This window comes from Procambarus clarkii, chromosome 47, assembly GCF_040958095.1.
Source record: "Procambarus clarkii isolate CNS0578487 chromosome 47, FALCON_Pclarkii_2.0, whole genome shotgun sequence".
In the NCBI taxonomy this organism is placed as follows: Eukaryota; Metazoa; Arthropoda; class Malacostraca; order Decapoda; family Cambaridae; genus Procambarus; species Procambarus clarkii.
This window is the reverse complement of record NC_091196.1, coordinates 16003698-16026197: the sequence shown is the minus strand read 5'-3', so window position 1 is coordinate 16026197 and position 22500 is coordinate 16003698. Positions and strand designations below refer to the sequence as shown.

The 22500-nt window shown below is 53.1% G+C and overlaps 2 protein-coding genes across 2 annotated transcripts in view; both read left to right on the top strand.

Moving 5' to 3' along the window:
* Window positions 1-409, top strand: part of LOC138350834 (serine-aspartate repeat-containing protein I-like) — a 5924-nt gene extending 5515 nt beyond the window's left edge. Inside the window, exon 2 of the mRNA XM_069302273.1 lies at window positions 1-409. This exon is cut by the window's left edge and continues 1768 nt beyond it. Coding sequence (XP_069158374.1) covers window positions 1-409 — 409 coding nt within the window.
* The window catches only part of LOC123749789 (protein O-mannosyl-transferase TMTC2), a 918506-nt gene that overhangs the window by 203890 nt on the left and 692116 nt on the right, over window positions 1-22500 (top strand). The window contains exon 2 of the mRNA XM_069301975.1: window positions 11008-11514. Coding sequence (XP_069158076.1) covers window positions 11246-11514 — 269 coding nt within the window. The 5' untranslated portion in view covers window positions 11008-11245. The remainder of the gene's footprint in view (window positions 1-11007; window positions 11515-22500) is intronic.

Here is a 22500-nt window from a genome sequence, read left to right as displayed (position 1 = left end):
GGACGCAGACACAAGAGCAGAGCTTCAAGAGGACGCAGACACAAGAGCAGAGCTTCAAGAGGACGCAGACACAAGAGCAGAGCTTCAAGAGGACGCAGACACAAGAGCAGAGCTTCAAGAGGACGCAGACACAAGAGCAGAGCTTCAAGAGGACGCAGACACAAGAGCAGAGCTTCAAGAGGACGCAGACACAAGAGCAGGGCTTCAAGAGGACGCAGACACAAGAGCAGAGCTTCAAGAGGACGCAGACACAAGAGCAGAGCTTCAAGAGGACGCAGACACAAGAGCAGAGCTTCAAGAGGACGCAGACACAAGAGCAGAGCTTCAAGAGGACGCAGACACAAGAGCAGAGCTTCAAGAGGACGCAGACACAAGAGCCATTACCACAAGACTGTGTCAATATATATAAAGATCAGATTCAGAAGCGCGCGGTGGGGTACCTTGTTATGGTAATGTATTAATGTCTGTCTGTCTGTCTGTCTGTCTGTCTCTCTCTCTCTCTCTCTCTCTCTCTCTCTCTCTCTCTCTCTCTCTCTCTCTCTCTCTCTCTCTCTCTCTCTCTCTCTCTCTCTCTCTCTCTCTGTCTCTGTCTCTCTCTCTCTCTCTCTCTCTCTCTCCCTCCCTCCCTCTCACATTTTCTCACCTTCCCCCCCCCCTCCTCGGTGTAGCACCAAGCACCACTTGTGTAACACTTAAGAGTCCTCTTAAGATGCCCTTTCTTCCCTCTCTCCTAACTTCACCTTTTTTTTCCCTCCATTTCCGTTTCCTCTCTTTCTTCCCTTTTTACTTCCTTCTTCCTCCTCTTGTCTTCTCTCTCTCTCTCTCCGCGTTTATCTCTTCCTTCCCTTTGTCGCTCTACATTTTTCCTCCCTGTTTCATTCTTCCTTCTCCCTCTGTTTCTCCTATTCTCCTCTATGTCTCTTCCTTCTCTTCCCTCTTCATTACCCCCCCGTCCCGCCCCTCTTCCGCGGGGCAGGTGTACAACGTGTCGTGATTAATGAATAGTGGCGCCAAGTCTCCTCTTTGTCGCCTGCCACCAAACTTTCTTTTGGCGGGCGAGGCTGTGTGTTGACACCGCCCCCCCCCTCGCTAGACAGGAGCCAGGACCCCCCCCCCCTCGCTAGACAGGAGCCAGGACCCCCCTCTCCTCGTTAGACAGGGGCTAGGACCCCCCCTCCCTAGACAGGGGCCAGGACCCCCCCCCCTCGTTAGACAGGGGCCAGGACCCCCCCCCCCTCGTTAGACAGGGGCCAGGACCCCCTCTCTAGACAGGGGCCAGGACCCCCCCCTCGTTAGACAGGGGCCAGGACCCCCTCTCGCTAGACAGGGGCTAGGACCCCCCCCCTCGCTAGACAGGGGCCAGGACCCCCCTCTCGCTAGACAGGGGCCAGGACACCCCTCTCACTAGACAGGGGCCAGGACACCCCTCTCGCTAGACAGGGGCTAGGACCCCCCCTCGCTAGACAGGGGCCAGGACCCCCCTCTCGCTAGACAGGGGCCAGGACACCCCTCTCACTAGACAGGGGCCAGGACACCCCTCTCGCTAGACAGGGGCCAGGACACCCCTCTCACTAGACAGGGTCCAGGACCCCCCCCCCCTCGCTAGACAGGGGCCAGGACCCCCCCCCTCGTTAGACAGGGGACAGGACCCCCCCCCTCGCTAGACTTGGTCCAGGACCCCCCCTCGTTAGACAGGGGCCAGGACCCCCCCTCGCTAGACAGGGGCCAGGACCCCCCTCTCGCTAGACAGGGGCCAGGACACCCCTCTCACTAGACAGGGTCCAGGACCCCCCCCCTCGCTAGACAGGGGCCAGGACCCCCCCCCCTCGTTAGACAGGGGCCAGGACCCCCCCCCCTCGCTAGACTTGGTCCAGGACCCCCCCTCGTTAGACAGGGGCCAGGACCCCCCTCGCTAGACAGGGGCCAGGACCCCCTCTCTAGACAGGGGCCAGGACCCCCCCCCCCCCCCTCGCTAGACAGGGTCCAGGACCCCCCTCTCACTAGACAGGGGCCAGGACCCCCCCTCGCTAGACAGAGGCCAGGACACCCCTCTCGCTAGACAGGTCCAGGACCCCCCCCCCTCGCTAGACAGGTCCAGGACCCCCCCCCCCCTCGCTAGACAGGTCCAGGACACCCCCCCCTCGCTAGACAGGGGCCCGGACACACCACCTCTCACCTCCCTGAAAGGGAACAGGAACTCAATGGAGCTACGTGACTGAAAAGAATACTTGATAAAAATGTGCCAGCCTGGGCAAGAGAAAGGGCATGAAAATGGTGCTGGAGCCTACACAACGGACACAGACCCGCGCTGGAATACCATCGCTGGAACGGTCAGGTCTGGAGTGCTGGAGGAAGGAGGCCGGTCTGGAAGTTCCAGCAGGGACGGAAGGGGAATGTGTGTGTGTGGAATAGGTACTTGGCAAGCCTGGGAACTTGTGAAGGCTGGTATAATAGCCTTAAAGCTGGAATGGAACAGAAGACTGGAAGGGATAGGGAAGCTTCATGTTCCAGGAAGGTTCAGCTGGAATGGACTTGGAATAAGAAGAAGTTAAAGAGGAGAAATTTGTGGTAAAGAAAATGTAAGGGAAATGAAAGAGAGGAAATTGAAATGGGGAGAAAGAACTAAAGAAACAGGCGAGGAGCAAGGAATAAAAAGGGGGTGAAAAGAGTCACTCAGAAAGGGAATTGTGGGAGACGGTACTGGGACGTCCCTGAGACGGTACTGGGACGTCCCTGAGACGGTACTGGGACGTCCCTGAGACGGTCCTGCGACGTCCCTGAGACGGTCCTGCGACGTCCCTGAGACGATCCTGGGACGTCCCTGAGACGGTACTGGGACGTCCCTGAGACAGTCCTGGGAAGTCCTGGGAACATGTGTGTCCGTGTACCGTCCCTGCACGGTCGAGTATTAGCTCCCGGGCTCCACCGCTCTACCCGCTGGTTGACTAAAGTAATATGACTCCTGTCCTATTTCCCAAACATATCTACATTTACAATTAATAATAGAGTTTGCTTCCACACCTTGTTCCTTTAGTATCCCACTACTCTCACGCTAAATGAACACTTTCTAACACCTCTACGACTCAAGTGTCTCAAACTTCCTCCCATGCCCTCGTGTTCTGTTGGTATTTATTGTCAACATTATCTCATTTTTTCCTCTGTCAATTTCTCTAAGTATTTTATACGTCTGAATCATTTCACTCTATGTTCTTTTTTATCAGTTCCTTCAGACGCTCTTCTTATCCCATCCTTCGAAATTCTGCTGAGACGAGCCTCGTCGCAAACTTCTAACCTTTTCCACTTTCCTTAATTGTTTTTAGATGCGGGTTCCATGATGGGGCTGCATACTCTAAGACTGGTCCCACGTTGGTGGTGTACAGCGTTCTAAATGCTGCCTTCTTTAGGTTCCTGAAGGATGTGCTAAGTTTTGCTAGCGTAGAGTACGCTGCTGTCGTTATCCTGTTTACATGTGCCTCACCATCAATATATATGATGGTGTGGTATTGTGTCCACTGCCAGGCCAAAGGTATCCAAAGGATACCTGATCAACCAGGCTGTGACTCATACGTCAGGCTGCGAGCAGCCGCGTCTAACAGCCTGGTTGACGACCGGGCCGCGGGGACACTAAGCCCCGGAAGCACCTCAAGGTAGCCTCAAGGTAGGTAGGCCTCTTTCTCTAGTCGTTACAGGGAGGTGGTCCTTTGGTCTCCTGTCTCCTCCTCACATTTCCATGACTTTACACTTTCTCATATTGAACTTCATTAGCCATTTCTACAACCACCTCTGCAACTTGTTAAAGTCATCTTGAAGACTCCTACAATCCTCATCTGCCACAACTCTTCTCATTAACTGTACATTGTCTCCAAACATTGACAGATAAGACTCAAATCCTGTAGACAGATCAATTACATATATGAGAAGGAGTATTGGTCCCAGCAACGATCCTTGAGGCACTCCGCTCGTTACTGTTCGCCAGTCTGACTTCTCGCCCCTAATTGTGTGTGTACTCACCTAGTTGTACTCACCTATTTGTGCTTGCGGGGAATGCGCTCTGGCTGTTTGGTCCCGCTTCTCAACCGTCAATCAACAGGTGTACTGGTTTCTGAGCCTACTGGGCTCTATCATACCAACACTTGAAACTGTGTATGGAGTCAGCCTCCACCACATCACTTCCTAATGCATTCCATTTGTCAACTACTCTGACACTAAAAAAGTTCTTTCTAATATCACTGTGGCTCATTTGGGCACTCAGTTTCCACCTGTGTCCCCTTGTGCGTGTGCCCCGTGTGTTAAATAACCCGTCTTTATCTACCCTGTCGATTCCTCTGAGAATCTTGTACGTGGTGATCATATCCTCCCTAACTGTGTGTGTGTGTGTGTGTGTGTGTGTGTGTGTGTGTGTGTGTGTGTGTGTGTGTGTGTGTGTGAGAGAGAGAGAAAGACAGAGAGAGAAAGTGAGAGTGATTAAGATTTGCGAAATATATAAAATACAGTGAAATACAGCATATAAATGCACACACACAGGTGCGGTAAGAACCAGCGCTGAGACTCAAGAGCAGCAGCCTATACGTCACTGTGAGCTGAGATCCTGCTCCAGTGTGGCCACCCCTGGCCCACAGTGTGGCCACCCCTGGCCCACAGTGTGGCCACCCCTGGCCCACAGTGTGGCCACCACTGGCCCACAGTGTGGCCACCACTGGCCCACAGTGTGGCCACCCCTGGCCCACAGTGTGGCCACCCCTGGCCCACAGTGTGGCCACCCCTGGCCCACAATGTGGCCACCCCTGGCCCACAGTGTGACCACCCCCTGGCCCACAGTGTGACCACCCATGGCCCACAGTGTGGCCACCCCTGGCCCACAGTGGGACCACCCATGGCCCACAGTTGGACCACCCCTGGCCCACAGTAGGACCACCCCTGGCCACAGTAGGACCACCCCTGGCCCACAGTTGGACCACCCCTGGCCCACAGTGTGACCACCCCTGGCCCACAGTGTGGCCACCCCTGGCCCACAGTGTGACCACCCCTGGCCCACAGTGTGACCACCCATGGCCCACAGTGTGACCACCCCTGGCCCACAGTGGGACCACCCCTGGCCCACAGTTGGACCACCCCTGGCCGACAGTAGGACCACCCCTGGCCCACAGTGGGACCACCCCTGGCCCACAGTGTGACCACCCCTGGCCCACAGTTGGACCACCCCTGGCCCACAGTGGGACCACCCCTGGCCCACAGTGGGACCACCCCTGGCCCACAGTTGGACCACCCCTGGCCCACTCCGCTCATCTGGTATTCCCCACCAAAAAATTCTCATTACACAATATTCTTGACATCTTGTATTTACTTATCCTTGAGTTCTTTGTTGAACTTTTCTCATCTTGGAAATAATTCGTGTTGAGGAGAGTTAAATATGCAGACCTGTACTGTAAGGGCGAATGTCTGTCTGTTTGTCCAAGGTTGGAGGCCAGGCGCTTGAGTCTAACCTTACCCAAATTGGCAGAGGGAATGGTCTGAGGTATGGGATGAACATAGGATGGTCGTGGTGGCCTGAATTCAAGAGTGAGCAGCGTGACAGGGTCACATTCAGACCCCCACAACGATTTATGCCACAGCCCGCCAGCTACACAGCTAAATGTTTTCAAAACTATTATTTTCTCATAGTAATATGCACCTCTTTTCTTATATAATATACACTCATTGATATCGGGAAAATTAACCGAAATTTCATTGAATTATGACATAATCAACACGGAATATGATTGCATATTCCGTGTTGATTATTTTCTTGTTGGGGGCTTCTCTCCCGCTAACTAGTGCTCTTGTATTTTGCTTTACTTGTAAGAGGATTTTCTCAAATGTTGGTTCAAGGTTGACTAAAAGCATAAAACTTTATTGTAGAATATAATGCGCTTATTATAAACGAAGTTTCGAACCTACATGGTTCATTCTCAAGTGAGGAAACAGGATTGATTGATTGATTGATAGAAATTAAGGCATGGGGGGGGGGGGGGATTAAGACCCATGTCTCTTACCTTTACTCCTTACTCCTTGCCAAGTTGTGGGTGCCTGACCTCCCAGTAGTGGGAATCCCACATGTCTTCTACTGTCTATAGTCAGTTTATATCTCTTATCTTTTGGAACCCCCACACCAAGTGCTGCCCCACTCCCCCCCCCCCACACACACCAAGTGCTGCCCCACTCCCCCCCCACACACACCAAGTGCTGCCCCACTCCCCCCCCCCACACACACCAAGTGCTGCCCCACTCCCCCCCCACACACACCAAGTGCTGCCCCACTCCCCCCACACACACACCAAGTGCTGCCCCACTCCCCCCACACACACACCAAGTGCTGCCCCACTCCCCCCCCCACACACCAAGTGCTGCCCCACTCCCCCCACACACACACCAAGTGCTGCCCCACTCCCCCCCCACACACACCAAGTGCTGCCCCACTCCCCCCCCACACACACCAAGTGCTGCCCCACTCCCCCCACACACACACCAAGTGCTGCCCCACTCCCCCCCCACACACCAAGTGCTGCCCCACTCCCCCCACACACACACCAAGTGCTGCCCCACTCCCCCCACACACACACCAAGTGCTGCCCCACTCCCCCCCCCACACACCAAGTGCTGCACCACTCCCCCTCCCCACACCAAGTGCTGCCCCACTCCCCCCCCACACACCAAGTGCTGCCCCACACCCCCCCCACACCAAGTGCTGCCCCACTCCCCCCCACACACCAAGTGCTGCCCCACTCCCCCCCCCACACACCAAGTGCTGCCCCACTCCCCCCCACACACACCAAGTGCTGCCCCACTCCCCCACACACCAAGTGCTGCCCCACTCCCCCCCCACACACCAAGTGCTGCCCCACTCCCCCCCACACACACCAAGTGCTGCCCCACTCCCCCACACACCAAGTGCTGCCCCACTCCCCCCCACACACACCAAGTGCTGCCCCACTCCCGCCCCCACACACCAAGTGCTGCCCCACTCCCCCACACACCAAGTGCTGCCCCACTCCCCCCCCCACACACCAAGTGCTGCCCCACTCCCCCCCACACACCAAGTGCTGCCCCACTCCCCCACACACACCAAGTGCTGCCCCACTCCCCCCCCCACACACCAAGTGCTGCCCTACTCCCCCCCACACCAAGTGCTGCCCCACTCCCCCCCCACACACCAAGTGCTGCCCCACTCCCCCACACACCAAGTGCGGCCCCACTCCCCCCCCCACACACCAAGTGCTGCCCCACTCCCCCCCACACACCAAGTGCTGCCCCACTCCCCCCACACACCAAGTGCTGCCCCACTCCCCCCCCACACACCAAGTGCTGCCCCACTCCCCCCCCCACACACCAAGTGCGGCCCCACTCCCCCCCCCCACACACCAAGTGCTGCCCACTCCCCCCACACACCAGGAGCTGCCCCACTCCCCCCCCACACACCAAGTGCTGCCCCCCCCCACACACCAAGTGCTGCCCCACTCCCCCACACACACCAAGTGCTGCCCCACTCCCCCACACACCAAGTGCTGCCCCACTCCCCCCCACACACCAAGTGCTGCCCCACTCCCCCCACACACCAAGTGCGGCCCCACTCCCCCCCCACACACCAAGTGCTGCCCCACTCCCCCCACACACCAAGTGCTGCCCCACTCCCCCCACACACCAAGTGCTGCCCCACTCCCCCACACACCAAGTGCTGCTCCACTCCCCCACACACCAAGTGCTGCCCCACTCCCCCACACACCAAGTACTGCCCCACTCCCCCCACACACCAAGTGCGGCCCCACTCCCCCCCCCCCACACACCAAGTGCTGCCCCACTCCCCCCACACACCAAGTGCTGCCCCACTCCCCCACACACCAAGTGCTGCTCCACTCCCCCACACACCAAGTGCTGCCCCACTCCCCCCCACACACCAAGTGCGGCCCCACTCCCCCCCAACACACCAAGTGCTGCCCCACTCCCCCCCCACACACCAAGTGCTGCCCCACTCCCCCCACACACCAAGTGCTGCCCCACTCCCCCCCACACACACCAAGTGCTGCCCCACTCCCCCCCCACACACCAAGTGCTGCCCCACTCCCCCCCCACACACCAAGTGCTGCCCCACTCCCCCCCACACCAAGTGCTGCCCCACTCCCCCACACACCAAGTGCTGCCCCACTCCCCCCCCCCCCACACACCAAGTGCTGCCCCACTCCCCCCCCCCACACACCAAGTGCTGCCCCACTCCCCCCACACACCAAGTGCTGCCCCACTCCCCCCCCACACACCAAGTGCTGCCCCACTCCCCACATACACCAAGTGCTGCCCCACTCCCCCCCACACACACCAAGTGCTGCCCCACTCCCCCCCCCCCACACACCAAGTGCTGCCCCACTCCCCCCCCCACACACCAAGTGCTGCCCCACTCCCCCCCACACCAAGTGCTGCCCCACTCCCCCACACACCAAGTGCTGCCCCACTCCCCCCCCCACACACCAAGTGCTGCCCCACTCCCCCCCCCACACACCAAGTGCTGCCCCACTCCCCCCCACACCAAGTGCTGCCCCACTCCCCCCCACACCAAGTGCTGCCCCACTCCCCCCCCCACACACCAAGTGCTGCCCCACTCCCCCCCCCACACACCAAGTGCTGCCCCACTCCCCCAAACACACCAAGTGCTGCCCCACTCCCCCCACACACACCAAGTGCTGCCCCACTCCCCCCACACACACCAAGTGCTGCCCCACTCCCCCCCACACACCAAGTGCTGCCCCACTCCCCCACACACCAAGTGCGGCCCCACTCCCCCACACACCAAGTGCGGCCCCACTCCCCCCCCACACACCAAGTGCTGCCCCACTCCCCCCCCCACACACCAAGTGCTGCCCCACTCCCCCCCCACACACCAAGTGCTGCCCCACCCCCCCCCCCTCTCCACACACCAAGTGCTGCCCCACTCCCCCCCACACACCAAGTGCGGCCCCACTACCCCCCCCCACACCAAGTGCGGCCCCACTCCCCCCCCCCCACACACCAAGTGCGGCCCCACTCCCCCCCCACACACCAAGTGCTGCCCCACTCCCCTCCCCACACACCAAGTGCTGCCCCACTCCCCCCCCCACACACCAAGTGCTGCCCCACTCTCCCCCCCCACACCAAGTGCTGCACCACTCCCCCACACACCAAGTGCTGCACGACTCCCCCCCCCCACACACCAAGTGCTGCCCCACTCCCCCCCCCACACACCAAGTGCTGCCCCACTCCCCCACACACCAAGTGCTGCCCCACTCCCCCCACACACCAAGTGCTGCCCCACTCCCCCCACACACCAAGTGCTGCCCCACTCCCCCCACACACCAAGTGCTGCCCCACTCCCCCCACACACCAAGTGCTGCCCCACTCCCCCCACACACCAAGTGCTGCTCCACTCCCCCCACACACACCAAGTGCTGCCCCACTCCCCCCCACACCAAGTGCTGCCCCACTCCCCCCCACACACACCAAGTGCTGCCCCACTTCCCCCCCACACACCAAGTGCTGCCCCACTCCCCCCTCCCACACACCAAGTGCTGCCCCACTCCCCCCCCCACACACACCAAGTGCTGCCCCACTCCCCCCCCCACACACCAAGTGCTGCCCCACTCCCCCCCCACACACCAAGTGCTGCCCCACCCCCCCTCCACACACCAAGTGCTGCCCCACTCCCCCCCCCCCACACACCAAGTGCGGCCCCACTCCCCCCCCCCCACATCAAGTGCGGCCCCACTCCCCCCCCCACACACCAAGTGCGGCCCCACTCCCCCCCCCCCACACACCAAGTGCTGCCCCACTCCCCCCACACACCAAGTGCTGCTCCACTCCCCCCACACACACCAAGTGCTGCCCCACTCCCCCCCACACCAAGTGCTGCCCCACTCACCCCCACACACCAAGTGCTGCCCCACTCCCCCCCCACACACCAAGTGCTGCCCCACTCCCCCCCACACACCAAGTGCTGCCCCACTCCCCCCCACACACCAAGTGCTGCCCCACTCCCCCCCCCACACACCAAGTGCTGCCCCACTCCCCCCCACACACCAAGTGCTGCCCCACTCCCCCCCACACACACCAAGTGCTGCCCCACTCCCCCCACACACCAAGTGCTGCCCCACTCCCCACACACACCAAGTGCTGCCCCACTCCCCACACACACCAAGTGCTGCCCCACTCCCCACACACACCAAGTGCTGCCCCACTCCCCACACACACCAAGTGCTGCCCCACTCCCCACACACACCAAGTGCTGCCCCACTCCCCCCACACACCAAGTGCTGCCCCACTCCCCCCACACACCAAGTGCTGCCCCCCACACCAAGTTCATCACCCAACACAACATAATTAACGTGTCATGATATGTTCACTCCGGACTGTTGCTTGTAATTACCAAGTCAACCATATCGTTACCCGTCCCGTCCCTGTCTAGTGAACCACCCTGCCACCTCCCACCACCTAACAACCACCCTGCCACCTCCCACCACCTAACAACCACCCTGCCACCTCCCACCACCTAACAACCACTCTGCCAACCACCACAACCAACAAACTGCTCCTTTAAACCACCACAACTAGCATAGTCCTCTGTCATAATGTCAACCAACCACTGCTACCACCACTACCACCAGCTTCCCTTGCTGGTAGTGGGAGGGAAGGAGGTATAGAGGGAGGGAGATAGACAGAGAAGGAGGAAGACAGGGAGGGAGGGAGATAGACAAGGGAGAAAGGACACAGATAGGAGAGGAGAGGAGGGAGAGAGAGAGAGAGAGAGAGAGAGAGAGAGAGAGAGAGAGAGAGAGAGAGAGAGAGAGAGAGAGAGAGAGAGAGAGAGAGAGAGAGAGAGAGAGAGAGAGAGAGAGACAAGTACTGAGGGAGGGAGGGAGTGAGGGAGACACGGAGGAGCGCCAGTATGGAAATTTGGAATCCCAGTTTGATTTGCATTACCATTTACATAATGTTGGTTTTCTTCCCCAGGTGGCGTGGCTGAGGCGCCGCACACACGGATCAAGGCAGCGGCGGGCCGCGGCGGGCGCGCCGCACTCCCACTCAAAATAAACCAATAAATTGCGGTAGTTTGGCGATTCCGGAGGTGAAATGGCCGTCGGCGAAGGCGCTGAAAAGCCTTCTGAAAGGTGATGAAAGAATAACCGCTGTGTGCGTTGGGTAAGAAAGAAAAAAAGGGGAAATAAATATATAAGTTTTCTCACTGAAAATGAAAGCAGTGAAGAGAGTGACGGGTAACTGCGGCGCAGCAGGCGAATACTCCCATCAGCGGCACACTATCCGGTTCCCTTCGTCCGGTCGGGCCGGGTGTCGGGGAGGCAAGGCTCTCTACCACTCCTCCCCCAGGGCCGCCGACCGCGACGCTGCCGGTCATTTCAGACCCAAGCTCACCAATAGGATAGTTTACGGCGTGCCTGTCCTCCTGTCCCTCGTACTCTACCTCAACACGCTCCACGCTGGCTTCGTCTACGATGACCAGTGAGTATACTACTCTACCTTGCTTTAGTTTACCGTATACCGGACCACGAGTCACTAACGTGGCTGAAGAAATGATGACCACATCTCACAAGATGTCACTTTGTTATCTTGTGAGTTGTGGTTTGGTTATCACACCCTTCACCCTATTGATCAGGGGTTGTTAGCCTGGGGAAAGGGGGTAAGGGGGGGTTATCTATACTCCCTAGGGGTGTGGGAACATATTGGGTAGACCATTAGGGAGATTGTAATGGTATATGGGTTTGGGATCCCTGCTCGAAATCCTATTCTCTGTGATCGCGGGGGTTGAGCTTCGGCTCTTTGGTCCCGCCTCTCAACCGTCAATCAACTGGTGTACAGGTTCCTGAGCCTACTGGACTCTATCATATCTATATTTGAAACTGTGTATGGAGTCAGCCTCCACCACATCACTGCCTAATGCATTCCACCTATTAACTACTCTGACACTGAAAAAGTTCCTTCCAAAGTCTTCTAATTTATGCGCAAATTCGTCCATTAAAGTCCTTTATGAGTCCACCGACATGAACGTTAATGTGTGCTCAGTTATACAGCTGTTTGTTGTTGTTGTTTAAGATTCAGCCACTGGGAACAAAAGTCCCAAGCAGCACGGGCTACGGTGATCCCGTAGTAGTTATACAGCGATAAATACAATACACTTTAATCCGTTGTGAAACGAGTCCTTGTGGAAGGTAACTACATCCAGTGAGGCGGGAGAAACTAATGATGTGTTGACACCCGCTGTCTAACGATGCAATTGGCGGTAGTTCTCTGATGTTTGCCCATGTTGCTCCTCTATTTTATGGAGAGATAAGGAACAACAGAGGTAATAAAAGAGAGAGAGAGAGAGAGAGAGAGAGAGAGAGAGAGAGAGACAGACAGACAGACAGACAGACAGACAGACAGACAGACAGACAGACAGACAGACAGACAGACAGAGATTTAATATACACATGGCAAATTCTGGAAAGTGTGGGGTTCCAGATCGCCATGTATAATAAATGTAGTATACTTGTATAAATAAGATTGTCAACTTGTAAAGAGCTGTTATGATGATATTGTCCCATAGGATGAGTGAGGCTGCTCAGTACACGGGTAGACAGCGGCAGTGAGAGTAAAGAGCATCGCTATGACTGTCAGCCTTCAAGTTGTAGACGGTTAGAGTGACAGCCAATCATGAGGCAGCTAGGCCTCTGACGTCATACCCATAAAGCATGGGCACTCCTGAGGGTAGGCGGTGTACTGTGGACGACTAGGGCAGGTGGCGGGCCTCTGGTGAGCTGGATAATGTGTTAACTCTCATTAATAAGGAACCACAGAAGCAACCCGAGTGTATTCTCTACATTCCCAAGTTAGAGAATACTCTTCTCTTACTCGTAAGAGAATAAGCTCTTCCCAAGTAAGAGCCGTCACCATATCTTCAACCAACAAGAAAGAGTCGAAACATTGGTGGCAGCGGTGGGATCTTACTTGGGAATGTCGAGAATACACTGGGGTTGCATCTGTGGTTCCTTATTAATGATAGGTAACACATTATCCAGCTCACCGGAGGTCCAACTGCCCTAGTCGTTCACAGTACACTCTAGCCTACCCTCAGCAGTGCCCACGCTCTGTGGGGTATGACGTCAGAGGCCTAGCTGCCTCCTCATTGGTTGTCACTCTAGCGGTCTACAATTTGAAAGGTGACACTGCTTAGTCACGCTACCAAGTCGACAAGTCGATGTCCCCTTGTCGACAAATCTCTGGCTAGCAATTATATTGATTCTTAAGGTCCTCTGTGCCATAAAAATTAAATACTTAAATGTAAAATATCAGATTACACATTAAATGACAGAACAGCTGTGCACTTATAATGACACCGCTTGCCATGGGCACAATTTTTTTAACATAGTTGTACTCAGTGTAAAATCATGTGACAGAAGGTTATCTTGAGGTTATCTTGAGATGATTTCGGGGCTTTTTTTTTTTTTTTTTAGTGTCCCCGCGGCCCGGTCCTCGACCAGGCCTCCACCCCCAGGAAGCAGCCCGTGACAGCTGACTAACACCCAGGTACCTATTTACTGCTAGGTAACAGGGGCATAGGGTGAAAGAAACTCTGCCCATTGTTTCTCGCCGGCGCCTGGGATCGAACCCAGGACCACAGGATCACAAGTCCCGCGTGCTGTCCGCTCGGCCGACCGGCTCCGAAGGTAATAGCAACAATGCATTAATTGGAACAAGAGCGTCACTGAAAAACCTACACTGCAGGAACTAAAGAGTTTAACGAGGAGAATGAACACACACATCAATTACAGAATTTGTAACACACAGAGATCACACTAACGTGATGCATCTAATGAACAAATCCACAAGGGCCGTGCCGAGGATTCGAACCTGCGTCCGGGAGCATCCCAGACACTGCCTGGGATGCTTTTAACCCAGTCGTAGCTCAGTCGATTAAGGCAGTGTCTGGGATGCTCCTGGACCCAGGTTCGAATCCTCGTCACGGCCCTTGTGGATTTGTTCACAGAATTTGTAATTACTAAGCTCTCATAGGGCTTCAATAAAAGCACAGCCTGTGTGGAATCCTTCTACAGTTTTATGAAAGAGAGTCAGGCAAGGAAGGAAGGAGTGATCTGTACACATTTGTACATTATCGGGAAGCTTTTCAACACTAACGTGTCAGAGAGAGCAACACATGCTTGAGTAACGGGACGTCAACATTATTGACGATAATAATTTTTATTGACACATTTAGGTACATCTGCATTTTTGCAGCTGTCCTAGACTATATGAAGGGGAGTACAGAGTGTGTCAAGAACTAGCTGCCCTAGACTATATGAAGGGGGAGTACAGTGTGTGTCAAGAACTAGCTGCCCTAGACTATATGAAGGGAAGTACAGTATGTGTCAAGAACTAGCTGCCCTAGACTATATGAAGGGGAGTACAGAGTGTGTCAAGAACTAGCTGCCCTAGACTATATGAAGGGGAGTACAGTGTGTGTCAAGAACTAGCTGCCCTAGACTATATGAAGGGGAGTACAGAGTGTGTCAAGAACTAGCTGCCCTAGACTATATGAAGGGAAGTACAGTATGTGTCAAGAACTAGCTGCCCTAGACTATATGAAGGGGAGTACAGAGTGTGTCAAGAACTAGCTGCCCTAGACTATATGAAGGGGAGTACAGAGTGTGTCAAGAACTAGCTGCCCTAGACTATATGAAGGGGAGTACAGAGTGTGTCAAGAACTAGCTGCCCTAGACTATATGAAGGGGAGTACAGTGTGTGTCAAGAACTAGCTGCCCTAGACTATATGAAGGGAAGTACAGTGTGTGTCAAGAACTAGCTGCCCTAGACTATATGAAGGGGAGTACAGAGAGTGTCAAGAACTAGCTGCCCTAGACTATATGAAGGGGAGTACAGAGTGTGTCAAGAACTAGCTGCCCTAGACTATATGAAGGGAAGTACAGTGTGTGTCAAGAACTAGCTGCCCTAGACTATATGAAGGGGAGTACAGAGAGTGTCAAGAACTAGCTGCCCTAGACTATATGAAGGGGAGTACAGTGTGTGTCAAGAACTAGCTGCCCTAGACTATATGAAGGGAAGTACAGTGTGTGTCAAGAACTAGCTGCCCTAGATTATATGAAGGGGAGTACAGGGTGTGTCAAGAACTAGCTGCCCTAGACTATATGAAGGGGAGTACAGAGTGTGTCAAGAACTAGCTGCCCTAGACTATATGAAGGGGAGTACAGGGTGTGTCAAGAACTAGCTACGTGATGCTAAAAATCCCCATCACACAGGATGGTTCGTCATTCAGGGTCATGGGGTCAGTGGTCTACACTGGCAGACTTTAGCTGCATTATGAGGATATCCTCAAGAACAGGAGAGTTAATGAGGTGATTGCACACCTCCAGGTACCTCACTCTATGGGCACTCAAACTCACTCTATGGACACTCAAACGCACTCTATGGTAACTCAGACTCACTCTATCGTCACTCAAAGACACTTTTCAAGCTTCATAGGCAACCCGACCTCGACTCAAGTCCATTCCATCCAGGGGTCGACCTCACAGACGCATTCATAAATTTTTACATGCTTTTCATTCAAGATGAGAATTTTCTCAAATATAAATTAATATTATAATAGCATATTGAGCATATATAGGCATAGGTGAGGTTAGGTGTTCAGGTTCTGTTGGCGATTATTTGTATTTGTAGTACGTGGGTGAAGCATTTACAGCGTTGTGGTTCGAACACAAGTCGTCAGTGAAGCACTTGTTCCGGAAGTGTTCGAACGTCATCAGTTGTGAGTCGTGTGTAAACCATTTTTTCAATCATAAACAGCTGGGGGGTTGGCGGGTGCATGGAATGTACTTTTGGGTCTTTGTTTGGAGGATGGGCTGTCATAGGAGTCGATGGGATTCGGAATAGGAGTCGAACCCTCTTTGAGGGGGTGTGGGGGGTGGGGTGCATCCCAACCAGCTTATGACACTCCATACAATCTTATCTCACCATGCAAATCTCGGTGAGTCCAGGCTCAAGCTCCTGGCCCCCAGCCTCAGACAGACAGATATAGACATTCTCGCATATGGATATATATAATTCCATTGTTATTTTCACCAGGTGTACATATTATTTCATGAAAAGTTATAAAATATAACCGGGGGGGGGGGGGGGAGGGAGAGGGCAGTTTAGTGTGAGAACCGTAATATTCAAGCAGTGTCCGTGGCGCAGTGGTAAGGCACTCGCACGGCGCTTCACGAGCGCTATGGTTGGGTTCGTATCCTGGCCGGAGAGGATTGACTGGGCGCCATTCCTTAACTGTAGCCTCTCTTTACCCAAGAGCAAAATGGGTACCTGTTTTTAAACGATTTGGCGGGTCGTATTCCAGGGAACATAGGATTAAGGACCTGCCCGGGACGCTACACGTGCTGCTGGCTGTACATGACTGTCACAACTCTTGTATATATATATATATATATATATATATATATATATATATATATATATATATATATATATATATATATATATATATATATATATTATCGGTTGACTTGATATCATATTTATCAATTTGTTGATGGAATAGGATTGAATGGCCAGTCATTCTGGAAATGAATAATCGCTGATGGAGTGATACCCACTCCCCCCCCTCTCTTTCCCCCTCTCTCTCTCTCTCTCTCTCTCTCTCTCTCTCTCTCTCTCTCTCTCTCTCTCTCTCTCTCTCTCTCTCTCTCTCTCTCTCTCTCTCTCTCCCTCCCTCCCTCATTTTTTAATCGTGGTGCCCAAATCAATGTTATCTCAGGCGTCCGCGCCTCACCGGAGTTCCTCTGACCATACCTTGTATTCCACAACCTCCTTGCTTGTATAGCAGGCCCTGGGTGGGGCCGCCACGGAGGAGGAGGAGGCACCAAGGAATGGGGAAGTGGGAGGAAGAGGAGGAGGGAAGGGGGAAGAAAGAGATAAATATAATCAAAGGAACAGCAGGAGGTGAAAGAACAGAATGAGAAGGGTGAAAAGGTGGAGAGAAAGATGGGAGACATGGAATGGAAACAAAAATAACAGGGGACAAACGGGAAAGCTGAGATGGATGAGATGGTGGTGGAAGGGTGGCTTAATAAAGAGAGGGGAAGGTAGTGTATGAGAGGGAGAAAAGGGAAGGGTGAGGGGAAAGGAAGCTCAGTGATGGGAAGAGAAATGTATAAAGGATATCACTTTTTCAGTAGAGAGAACATTCATTAACAAATGGGAGATAGGAAAATTGAGAAGATGGACAGAGAGAGAGAGAGAGAGAGAGAGAGAGAGAGAGAGAGAGAGAGAGAGAGAGAGAGAGAGAGAGGACTATCACCCCACAATGACGCTGGGAACACAAAGCCAATATACGATGTGGTAGAAATGTACATATTCATACGTTATCATGGTGCGCCAGTCTGCGTACTGGATGTGGGGGGGTGTTGTGGGGGTGTTGGGGTGTAGCACATATGAACACATGAAGTAGGTGTCACACATGGCCACAGTGTTGTCTCAGCAAATGATGAGGAACGACATTAGAAACGCTTATAGTAAATGAAAGAGAAGATCAAAGGAATTGGTAAAATGGACAATATGTTTGTATGTATATATATATATATATATATATATATATATATATATATATATATATATATATATATATATATATTAGTATATTTTGGTAGCAGTCTTTCCTGTAGACATATATTATTAAATATTACCGAAAAAGTAAGATTAATAATTCTAACACGAATTTTCTCAATCTTTCGTACATTTCTTTTCACTGTTGGAGGTAAATCAAAAATCAATTCTCCAAAATTCATTTTTATTTCTAGTCTGACGCGACACGAGCGATGGTTTGGTTGTGGGAAGAGATTATATGTTCCTTAATGGAGCCCTGTTGCTTATGCATCGTTAAACGCCTAGAAAGAGATGTTGTTGTCTTGCCTATATACTGGGTTTTTTGGAGCTTACAGTCCCCAAGAGGGCATTTGAAGGCATAGACGACGTTATAAAATCGGAGATGCGTAAGTTCTATTCAGTTGTGTATTTGTAAACTAAAGTCTTTGAAAAATGTAATAAGTTTTACGAAACGCGCTCGTGTCGCGTCAGACTAGAAATAAAAATGAATTTTGGAGAATTGATTTTTGATTTACCTCCAACAGTGAAAAGAAATGTACGAAAGATTGAGAAAATTCGTGTTAGAATTATTAATCTTACTTTTTCGGTCATATTTAATAATATATATATATATATATATAGGGGGGTACCACCACATGTGTAATTATAGGGACCCACAGCCTCAGAGAAGGGAACACAGAGCACTCAGGGAAAAACTTGACATTTAACTCTGAATGCGAAAGAGTGTTCACTTCTCCTACCACCCCCTTTTTTTTTTATTATGATGTACACTTTATTATGCAAGGTTATACAGTTACATATCTGATTTCATACAAAAAATGAACATTAAGAGGACACAAGAAAAAGTTCGCTTCCTAGAGGCTGTAGATTTCCTCGAACTCCTCCGACGCCGGGCAGGAACCGAGGATGCAGCGGGCATTTCCCCTCTGGATCGCGACACTGAGGCGCTGAAAGAGAAAACTTGCTGCTCTAGGGTCTCTTGTGGTGTCAATGAGCTTGGAACCAAGATCCTTAAGAAACCTTCTTGCACTCTCACCCCATGGGCCTAGGGTCTCAGACCCTATTGGAACGAAATTGTACCTTTGATCTAATTGCCTGTACTTGACTGACTTTTGTTTTTCTCTGTGTGTCGCTGCGGCTCCTGCCGTGCCGGCAGAGAGGGTGATGTATGTCGTTGCCAGGGTGGATACGCAAGTATAGTCCCATGCTAACTGCCTGCCACCCTTCCACGGACGCAGTGTGATTCCGTCTGGTCGGCCGGCAAAGCTAACAGAGTCACGGTTCAGTAGGTTGCGGGGCTCTCTCTCCGCTGGACACTGAGCAGAGGCAAGGCTTCTTTTAATGATGTCGTTGACTTCGTCGTGTCTAGTGTGCCAACCACCCGATTTTCCACAGTGCAGGCCATGCAATCCATATTCGTCAGCATCTGCCTCGCCGCAAATACACCTGTGAACAGTGTGGATAGGGGCAGCAAGGCGCAGAGCGACTGCAATACGGAGCTCCTGCGGATCAAGACGTGTGCCTGTCGCAGACATAGGGACTGCCAGAAGGAAGTCCCCTGCATGGGGAGCCTGCACAGCTGTGAGGCGTGCACGATCACTGGGGGTTGTTGCTGCCTCCAGCAAAGCTGTGGCTTCTTTGTCTACAATGGGGCTGTCCCAACTGGATTGTTATATATATATATATTGTTATATATATATATATATATATATATATATATATATATATATATATATATATATATATATATATATATATATATATATATATATATATATGCAGAATAACCACATATGAAAAATAGAAAATGCTTAACGCGTTTTCGGCTAATTCGCCTTCATCAGAGCAAAGTAGAATGAACAAAGAAAGTAGAATGAACATACAAAGTAGAATGAACATATTTTTCATATGTGGTTATTCTGCATACTTGGATCAGTGTTTTTGTGATCATTGTTGCATATATATATATATATATATAATGTGTGTGTGTGTGTGTATTAAATTTGGAAGATCATAATAGATTGAAAGAAATCCAGAAATTCAATGATTGACAGACAGCGGCTGGTCGCTCGTTCTCTCCGCCACAGCGTCAACAATATTGCAACTGATAGGCCTAACCAACAACATAGGAAGCCTATAAGTCGATCAAGCTAACCTGTCAAGGCGAATGCATTGAAAACGTCAGTATTACGATGGTTTAATTTGTTTTCATTCGCTTTATTTTCAACTGTTATTTGCGTCACAATTCCGACGTGTTGAGTGAGAGCATCGCGCTCCCCACCTCTCCCTCCTCCCTTCACACCTTGTGGTTACCTTGAGGTGATTCCGGGGCTCAACGTCCCCGCGGCCCGGTCCTCGACCAGGCCTCCTGGTTGCTGGACTGGTCATCCAGGTTGTTGGACGCGGCTGCTCGCAGCCTGACGTATGAGTCACAGCCTGGTTGATCAGGTATCCTTTGGAGGTGCTTATCAAGTTCTCTCTTGAACACTGTGAGGGGTCGGCCAGTTATGTCCCTTATGTGTAGTGGAAGCGTGTTGAACAGTCTCGGGCCTCTGATGTTGATAGTTCTCTCTTGAACACTGTGAGGGGTCGGCCAGTTATGTCCCTTATGTGTAGCAGAAGCGTGTTGAACAGTCTCGGGCCTCTGATGTTGATAGAGTTCTCTCTCAGAGTACCTGTTGCACCTCTGCTTTTAAATGGGGGTATTCTGCACATCCTGCCATGCCTCCTGGTCTCATGTGATGTTATTTCTGTGTGCAGGTTTGGGAACTTATATCATAACATCGTGTCAGCAAGGCGGACAGCCCGCCTGCTATCATAACATCGTACCAGCAAGGTGGACAGCCTGCCTGCTATCATAATTATCATGGTGTCAGCATGGCGGACAGCCCGCCTGCTATCATAACATGGTGTCAGCAAGGCGGACAGCCCGCCTGCTATCATAACATGGTGTCAGCAAGGCGGACAGCCCGCCTGCTATCATAACTTGGTGTCAGCAAGGCGGACAGCCCGCCTGCTATCATAACATGGTGTCAGCAAGGCGGACAGCCCGCCTGCTATCATAACTTGGTGTCAGCAAGGCGGACAGCCCGCCTGCTATCATAACATGGTGTCAGCAAGGCGGACAGCCCGCCTGCTATCATAACATGGTGTCAGCAAGGCGGACAGCTCCCCTGCTATCATAACATGGTGTCAGCAAGGCGGACAGCCCGCCTGCTATCATAACATGGTGTCAGCAAGCCGGACAGCCCGCCTGCAATCATAACATGGTGTCAGCAAGGCGGACAGCCCGCCTGCTATCATAACATGGTGTCAGCAAGGCGGACAGCCCGCCTGCTATCATAACATGGTGTCAGCAAGGCGGACAGCCCGCCTGCTATCATAACATGGTGTTAGCAAGGCGGACAGACGGCCTGCTATCATATCGCTCACACTTTTTTTCCACATTTCTAAACTTTCTCCTTCACCTCCACCTCTCCACCTTCTTTAGCCCCATTTCCCTCATGCCTCTAAAAAATTGATTTTGTGAGTGAGAAGGAATACGCCCCCCCCCCTCCCTCACCACCCTCCTAAATCCCCCACACCCCTCCTAACCGCCCCCCCCGTCACCCCTCCTAAATCCCCCCTCCTAACCCCCCCCCCCTGCTAACTTTCCCCCCACCCCCTCCTAATCCCCCTCCACCCCTCCTAACACCCCCTCCCCTCGTAACCCCACACAATAGCTCCCCCCCACCCCACCCCTACCCCTGCCCCCCCCTTCCCCCCTGCCCCCCTGTCCCCCCCCTGCCCCCCCTGCCCCCCTCCCCCCCCCACGTACCGGCGTCCGTGTCCGTGATGAATGGCAGCAATTTCGTGTGAGCTTCAAGATGATTAATGACGAAATTCAGAACAGGGAAAAGAGGCTGGTCTGCTGCGGCCCCTGAAGAACATGAGGCAGGGAGAACACGAGACAGGGAGAACATGAGGCAGGGAGAACACGAGGCAGGGAGAACACGAGACAGGGAGAACATGAGGCAGGGAGAACATGAGGCAGGGAGAACACGAGGCAGGGCGAACATGTAGCAGGGAGAACATGTGGCAGGGAGAATATGAGGCAGGAGGTACATGTGGCAGGGAGAATATGAGGCAGGAGGTACATGTGGCAGGGAGAACATGAGGCAGGGAGAACATGAGGCAGGGAGAACACGAGGCAGGGAGAACATGAGGCAGGGAGAACACGAGGCAGGGAGAACATGTGGCAGGGAGAACACGAGGCAGGGAGAACATGAGGCAGGGAGAACACGAGGCAGGGAGAACATGAGGCAGGGAGAACACGAGGCAGGGAGAACATGAGGCAGGGAGAACACGAGGCAGGGAGAACATGAGGCAGGGAGAACACGAGGCAGGGAGAACATGAGGCAGGGAGAACATGTGGCAGGGAGAACACGAGGCAGGGAGAACAAGGGGCAGGGAGAACACGAGGCGGGGAGAACATGAGGCAGGGAGAACACGAGGCAGGGAGAACACGAGGCAGGGAGAACATGTGGCAGGGAGAACATGAGGCAGGGAGAACATGGGGCAGGGAGAACATGTGGCAGGAAGAACATGAGGCAGGGAGAACATGAGGCAGGGAGAACATGGGGGAAGCACGAGAACTGCCCTAAAGGCCGTTAAGGACTTCATAGAGACCATTAACAGCTTTCAGGGTGTATTTACAGCCTTTGAAGGACCATTAACAGACTTCAGGGTCCATGATATATTTCAGGGGTTCATTAACTGGTTTCAGGTTCCATTAACAGCCTTCAGTGTCTAACAGCCAAATGGCTCCATTACAGCCTTTTGGGTCAGGGTGAGCCACTA